At 39.4% G+C, this 7,597-nt stretch overlaps 1 protein-coding gene across 3 annotated transcripts; it reads left to right on the forward strand.

Annotated features, from left to right (window-relative positions):
- The first annotated feature begins 1,099 nt into the window (after positions 1-1,099).
- On the forward strand, positions 1,100-7,597 carry LOC112171850 (disease resistance protein RPV1). 3 transcript variants are annotated; one of them, XM_040513123.1, is made up of 8 exons: positions 1,100-1,767; positions 1,942-3,025; positions 3,202-3,549; positions 3,645-4,690; positions 4,785-5,864; positions 6,601-6,771; positions 6,848-6,964; positions 7,043-7,597. In XM_040513123.1, exons 1-4 carry the CDS (start codon positions 1,286-1,288, stop codon positions 4,341-4,343), a joined length of 2,613 nt encoding a protein of 870 aa, XP_040369057.1. In that variant the 5' UTR covers positions 1,100-1,285; the 3' UTR covers positions 4,344-4,690; positions 4,785-5,864; positions 6,601-6,771; positions 6,848-6,964; positions 7,043-7,597. The 3 variants fall into 3 exon arrangements, with proteins under 3 accessions (XP_040369057.1, XP_024159275.2, XP_040369058.1); XM_024303507.2 differs by having other exon boundaries at positions 6,894-6,964; XM_040513124.1 differs by having other exon boundaries at positions 4,790-5,864; positions 6,894-6,964.

A 7,597-nucleotide genomic window follows, 5' to 3' on the forward strand; every position in this document is an offset into this window, starting at 1 on the left:
CTGTAGAATCCGTGTTCATTAATTCGTTAGAACAACTTCATAGTTACTCGCCACTGATGTTCTCTATATAATATTATTTTGTGTGTTTGAGACTGAAAATTTGTTCTTATTTTTCAGTGCAGAGTGGAATATACATGGGCTGTTGGTATATATGGGCCTTGCACATTGCCTAACATAACATTAAGTTAATACAACATGTTTCACGACATTGAGTGACAGTAATATGAAAACACAAATGAACATGCATTTTTCTCTCCGAAATTACTTGTTTGTAATCTCAGCAGACAAAAAAATATTGGTAAAAAAACAAAAGCAAAGCAATAGAAATACCCAAGTAGCACAAGAAGTGAAACAAGGAGCTGATTGCTCATCAAAAGAAGAAGTAAAGAGACTTGACCTTCCAAAGGCCAAATGGAATGCCCTCCTAGTCTAGTAGCATCTCTTTGATAAGAGTTGGATCCTTTATTGACACTAAAAGCTGAGTTGCTCCGAATCACAACTTCACAACAAAGCCACATTTCTTGTGCAAATCAATCACCCTGAACCTCTGAATGCCAAAGATAAGAGTCAATGGTCAATGCTCTATGCTCTATGGTCTCCACCAAATTCAAATTCACCACAGGAAAATTCCAATCATGACAAAACTTGTTCAACTTCTGGAATCCAAGAAGACATATTATATTTTTGTATTGACATGCTTCATTTAGTTTTACGATTTCATTAATTTTCTAAGTTAAGCTGGACCGGGCAAAGTTAATTACTCTAAAAAAAAGCAATTGATCAGAGTGCAAGCAACAATTTTACCGGTTTGTATTGCTCTTGCCAGGGACATACACATTGAAAACTATGAACCAATCATATTGCTCTTGCCCAGTACATAGAAATTGAAAACTAGGATTGGATCATATTGCTTTTGCCCGGTACATAGAAATTGATATAATTATTGTGTATAGTTTGACAAATGCGCCAGTCCAAGCACGTACAGCACCGACCATATGGATGGTCGGTGCTAGTTTCCAACCCCAAATACCAAAACAAAGATTGAGAAATTACCTGGTTAGTAGAGAATAATGAAAAGCGAAGGTACCTTTCCTTGAACAGTTCGAAAAGAGGAGTGGACGGACTCGGAGGCATTTGATTTCCTGGGTCCATTCCCACCATTAGTCAAAACCACTCCAATTCTTTTGGCATCCATCCAACAAGAAGAGCAACTTGCACTATTAGGCTCTTCATTGCAATTAGAAAATCGGGCACTAGTTTCAGTTGTTGATCTTGTGTTTCTTACATGATGGCGGCTTCATCTTCATCTGGTGCTCGTTGCAAGTATGATGTGTTCCTCAGTTTTAGAGGGGCAGACACCCGCAAGATCTTCGTCGGCCATCTTTACAGAGCTCTGAAACAGAAAACAATCAACACCTTCATCGATTCTGAAGAGCTCAGTAAAGGAAACAAGATTTCGGAGCTACTCACAGCTATTGAGGACTCGAGGATTTCGATTGTAGTTTTATCTCAAAAGTATGCATCTTCCACTTGGTGCTTAAAAGAGCTCGTCAAAATCCTGGATTGCATGGATACGAAGAAGCAGATAGTGGTGCCTATCTTCTACGAAGTAGATCCCTCTCATCTACGGAAAATCAATGGAAAATTTGCTGAAGCTTTTGCCAAACATGGAGAGAATTCTAACCTCGACAACGAAGAGTTGGAAAGCTGGAGGTCCGCTGTAAATAGACTCGCGGATCTATCTGGCTGGGATTCGACCAAATATGAGTGAGTAATCTTTATTCAAACTCTCGGTTAGTTTTAGTTAGTATGTCAGGCGGAGTGGCCTGATTTTAGTCTTTATCACATTTTAGTTTAGTTCTATGTCACTATATGTTCCTAGTAACTGTATGACTCAATCACCCTTTAAAAATACAATTACACGGATTTCAAATCTTGCAGGGATGACGGCAAGCTTGTTGAGGAAATTGTTGAAAATACTTTAAAAAAACTGATCCACACTTCGTCCAATAAAGCTGATGGCTTGGTTGGAATGGATTCCCACATTACAGAAATGAATTCAAGATTATGTCTTCAGGTGAATGATGTTCGTGTTGTTGGAATATGGGGTATGGGCGGTTTAGGAAAAACAACCATTGCTAGAGCTGTTTTTGACGAAATTGCTTGCCAATTTGAACACTCCTGCTTTCTTGATAATGTCAAAGAAGCTTTTATAAACAAGCGTGAAGTACAAATGCAGGAAGCACTTATATCTATATTGCTGAAGGAAATGGTGCAGAGTCTGGGTTTGAACAGAGGTTGGAATATGATAAAGGAAAGGCTAGGTTTGAAAAAAGTCTTGGTTGTTCTTGATGATGTGGAAACTTTTGCCCAAATAGAAGCCTTGCTTGGAAAACTACATGCATTTGGTGAGGGAAGTAGGCTCATTGTAACGACTAGAAATAAGCAATCACTAAGTGGAGTTAATGAGACGTTCAAGCCATCGTATTTAAGGGATGATGAAGCTCTCGAGCTGTTTCGGAAATATGCTTTCAGAACAAATCAACCCAACAGAGACTACGATGATCTATCAAGGCGTGCCATAGAATATGCTCAAGGTTTGCCTTTAGCACTTAAAGTCTTGGGGGCATTTCTTGATAACAGAAGTGTGTGTGAATGGGAAGTCGTGTTGGAGAAATTGAAGAAAATCCCACACATAGAAATTCAGGATGTGCTTAGAACAAGCTTTGATGGACTAGACGATTCAGAGAAAAACATATTCCTAGATATTGCATGTGTCTTTAGAAAATGGCGCACAAATTTTGTAACGGAATTACTGGACAGTTTTGGCTTCTTTCCCCACAATGGATTAAGAGTTCTAGTTGACAGAGCTCTCATAACTTCGTCAAATTACAGAGTCGACATGCATGATTTAATTCAAGAAATGGGTAGAGAAATCGTCCGCCTAGAATCTACTAAAAAACCTGGGAAGCGTAGCAGGTTGTGGAGTTATAAAGATGTTAATCACGTGTTGACTCAAAATACGGTGAGATATTCAATCAATCATGATCATTCTTTAGCTCTTTTCCATGTCAAATGTGTACATAATGTTTGGTAAAATACAAAGATTCAACTTTGACCAAATCATGGGAATCTTGTATTAACTTTCTGATAATGTTATGGATATTTTGCACTGACATGTAATTTGCTATTGGTTTGCAGGCTACGGATGCAATTGAATGCTTAATGCTAGACTTGTCGAACTCAAAAGTTGACCTAAGCATAAATGCTGAGGCCTTTGTAAGGATGACGAAGCTAAGACTGCTAATAATCTGTTATTCATTCCACGTATACCTTATTCCATATAGCGAGTGCCGCAAGAATATATGCCCAGTAGGTGGCTGTAAACAACTCTTGAGCGGGGACTTCGAGTTTCTTTCCCATGAATTGAGGTTTCTCTTATGGCATGGATGCCCGGTAAAGTGTTTGCCATCAACTTTTATCCCGAAGAATCTTGTTCACCTTGACATGCGTGGTAGTCACATTCGAGAACTTTGGGAAGGAATCAAGGTACGATCATCTAAATATCCTTTTCTTGTTTCAAAATTATAAATTTCCATGTGCCCCAAGTATGAAGACATGTTTTCCTGGTGTTTTAAATGCAGCCCCTACAAAATCTGAGAGTCATCAAGTTAAGTCACTGTCGATACCTTGTCAAAATCCCCGACTTAACTGAGGCGATAAATCTTGAGACACTACTTCTTGATGGCTGTTCAAGTTTATTTGAGGTTCATTCATCCATTTCTGCTCTTCAAAACCTTCATTCATTGGATCTTACCGGGTGCAAAAAACTCAAGATTCTCCCAAAGAGAATTCATATGAAATCTCTACAGACCTTTTGTCTTTCGGGCTGCTCAAATCTTGAAAAGTTTCCGGAGATTTCAGGAATCATGAAGGAGCTATCAATGCTTCGTTTAGATGGGACCGCAATTAAAGGACTGCCCTCATCAATCGACCTGCTTCTGAGGATTAAAAAATTAAGTGTGCGGAACTGCAAAAGCCTTGAATTTCTTCCCGACAGTATCTGTAATTTGGCAAAGCTTACACATCTGAATCTGTCTGGGTGCTCAGTACTTCATTACTTGCCTGAGAAATTGGGGGACTTAGAATCCTTAGAGGTCCTCGATGTAAGATATAGTGGTATAAAACAACTTCCATTCTCTGTCCTACGTTTGGGAAAGCTTAAAGGTGGATTATCATGTATTGGATGTAAAAAGATGACGGCACCCTTGTCAGCCTGGCCAACATCAATCGAAGAATATTGTAGTTACTCTGTTCTGCTACGTGCCTACGTCTTGATTTAAGTGACTGCAATCTGTTGCAGTTATCGGATGGTATTGCTCATTTATATTCTTTGAAAACATTAAAGCTGTGCAGAAACAATTTGGAGAGCTTACCTGTGACAATGAATCGACTTCGTTGTCTAACGCATCTTGAATTGGAAGCTTGTAAGCGACTGAAGTCGGTACCTGAGCTTTCATCGAGTGTAATACGCATAGATGCACATGATTGCACAGCTCTGGAAACAGTTTCAAGACGAAAGACTGATCCAGTATGTAGAATTCTAGACTTCAGGTTTTCTAATTGCTTCCGGCTTCAAGCAAATTTGTTTATAGATATTGTTGAGACTGAGACTTATTCTCTCGACCAGGTTTCTCTCTCTCTCTCTCTCTCTCTCTCTCTCTCTCTCAACTGACAGACATACAAATCCCGAAATTAAGTTTATAGTTGTTTTCAATGTATAGGACAGTCATCTGCGACCTCTGTGGTTCCACATGTGGCTTCCTGGAAGTGAAGTTCCAGAATGGTTCAACCTTCGGGATACAGGATGTTCAGAAACTTTTCGGAAGACAGGATGTTCAGCAACTTTCCAAGCACCACTGAATGGTTTCAATAACAAGCTTTTAGGATTTGCTATATGCATTGTTATTAAATTCAATGGTGCTCGTCATGATGTATCTGATATGTATGGAAGATGTTATTGGACCTCAAAAGGAAAGCATGGTGAGTACTTCTTCGAATTTGATTTGCTCGGCCGGCAGTTCGGAATTTACAGTATAGAGTCAGATCACCTGTTCATGGCATATTTGCCATGGTCTGGATATGGCAGGATTTCACAAGATAGATTAGATGCATTTAAGATTGTAGTAGAAACTGGAACTTATTCTCCGACAGAAGATTGGTTTACTAGTGTCTGCGGTGTTCGTTTAGTTTATGCTCACGACGAGATGCAAAATAGCGTGACACAGCCCATAATTCATGTGGATGGCCAGACAATGGAGGATGCGGTGCAGCAGGGGGAGGGGTGCTGTGCTATAGGAAGGGTGACGGGGCTTGGCGCACCTTTCTTTACGGACCCGTTGGAAATAAGAAAGAGTGAAACAGAGTTGGAGGCAGAGTCATCGGAGTCGCGCGAGGGGAGAGGCACGTGCCAGATATTGGAGCTGTTACCAGAGCCGCAGACTGAGAGAAAAGAAGAGGAGGATGGGGAGGGGTGTCATGTGTTAGGGTCGACATTCTCTTTGAGAAAGAGAGAAACAGAGAGAGAAGGAGACAGAGTCACCAGAGTCTCTGACGAGGGAGAGATATCGGAGTTGGGCAGCCACAGTGGTCTGGTGGTGCCAAATTCACAGAGTGAGGCCAAAGAAGAGAAAGAATTGATGGGGGAGGAGTCGTTGGAGAGGGTTGTTATGGCCGCTGTGCAGCTGCTTTTACTGGCTGGGTGAAGTATGGCGTGGAAATATAGAGAAGTGGCAGAAGCAGAGGACTTTGGCTTGCATGAAGGGAAAAAAGATTAGTTGAAGAGTTGACAGTAGTGATCCAAGGTTAGTTTCTTAGTAGAAAGTCCTTGCATTTCTGTGCTGTCTTTGATGCTCGTAAAGATCTTCATGTTATTATTTTTGTTACTCATCTTTTAATTTTTTGGAACTCAGAACTCACCCACACTGAAAAAAAGGAACACTCATTGATATGCACAAATTCCTTGATATGTGTTGTTTATTTATAATTGCTTTTGTTTACATTTTGTGCTTAATGTAGTATGTTGATAGTGATGCTAGTTTTAGTGGTATGTACACTTAAAATTTCTCACTGAGCAAGCAATACTTGGAAACTGAAGTTTTAAATCCCCTTACCATATATTTTATTTTCAAAATTAGATTAGCATCTGTGTTACTGGCTCCCTGAATTTCGCTATTGTAGCTTTTAACTTTTAGTGGAGAAATTCACTATGATTTATATCTCTATGAAATTTGATGTTGAAGTTGGGCATGCAAACTTTTTTGGGGAAGATGTATGAGTTTGAATCATCTGGGATGGCACAGGGCGTGTGATTATTAATTTGGTTGAAATAGGTTTTGCGATACTTAGAAATAGCACTAGTCAACATTGTGGGTGACTGAATTATTTGTCTGAAACTTGAAATTGTAATTTGTTGATTGCATTCCCTTGACAAGTATATAGCTTTTATTGTGAATTCTCGTACGTATGATACACAAGTTTGGCACCTTGCTGTTGCCTTGTTGGAGAAATTTTGGTAACATATGTTTTTTGCTGTTGTAGAGTTTTCTTCTGAGGATTGTTCGGGCAAAAATTTCAGCACTTGATGTTACTATCATGAGGATTGTTGAAAATATCACCATGATTTTCCCTCAGTAGTGTAAATCTGAGCGTTTGAACTAATTAAAAGTGAGGAGAACATATGAAGTTAGCAACAAATTTGAGGCGGAAAACGTATGTTTCTCTATTCTAAAGTTCTGGTCAATGGCTTGGACAGAACAAACTAACTTGCCCTCTTATTCTCACTCAGCTCAATAACCCTCGTGTTCTCTCTAATGACCTGTCTCTCTGCACAGAGAATATAAAGAGGAAATCAGGAAACGAAAAGGGAGTCTGGCAACGTGTCAATGGTACAATGTTATCAAAGGTGAGTTGGCTTGCTAGCTAGCTCTGTCATCTATAATTTCTTTGATGCTAGTTTTAATTATTCGTTGCAAATTCATAGGTGATCACATCTGACAACCAGTGATAACATTTGAATCTCGCCTTTCCATCACAGAAAGGGAGAATCAAATCAAGTTGAGTAATTGATGCCAGCTAACAGTGGCATTTGGGTAGCTAGAACATGTGCCTGTCATCCAAACCATTTTCTCCTCTAAAAACAACCACGCAGCTGCAATACTACTCTGCTGCCTCAAGTTGGTTCAGAGAAGTTTTGATGATGATGTGTGTCGTATTCCACTGTAGTCTGAAATGATAATAATTGACATGTGGATCTGCAAGCATTTTATGTCATGAATGTTACTTGTGGGAGAAGAAAAACACGGTTAGTCTGGACAAGTCTATAAGGTTAAAATGTTCTGTAAATTAGTATGTAATAGCTTTATAATTTGCTTTAATTTCTAGGACTCTTAACGCATTGCCATTGTGGCTTTTTGTTCTTGGTTTAAAGACTTAGGGCTACTACTTGGTTTGGTAATTACCAAACCAACAGAATACCAACCGATACTTTAGGTTTGGTAAACCCACTTTTTGGTAACCGAGACCGATAAAACTGAAA

This window comes from Rosa chinensis, chromosome 1, assembly GCF_002994745.2.
Source record: "Rosa chinensis cultivar Old Blush chromosome 1, RchiOBHm-V2, whole genome shotgun sequence".
NCBI lineage: Eukaryota > Viridiplantae > Streptophyta > Magnoliopsida > Rosales > Rosaceae > Rosa > Rosa chinensis.

Bases quoted from the DNA above. Each gene is read 5' to 3' on its own strand.
- LOC112171850 (XM_040513123.1), top strand. From the start codon at position 1,286: ATGATGGCGGCTTCATCTTCATCTGGTGCTCGTTGCAAGTATGATGTG. The intron at 1,768-1,941 runs GTGAGTAATCTT...CAAATCTTGCAG, and splicing joins TGGGATTCGACCAAATATGA to GGATGACGGCAAGCTTGTTG. The intron at 3,550-3,644 runs GTACGATCATCT...TTTTAAATGCAG, and splicing joins AACTTTGGGAAGGAATCAAG to CCCCTACAAAATCTGAGAGT.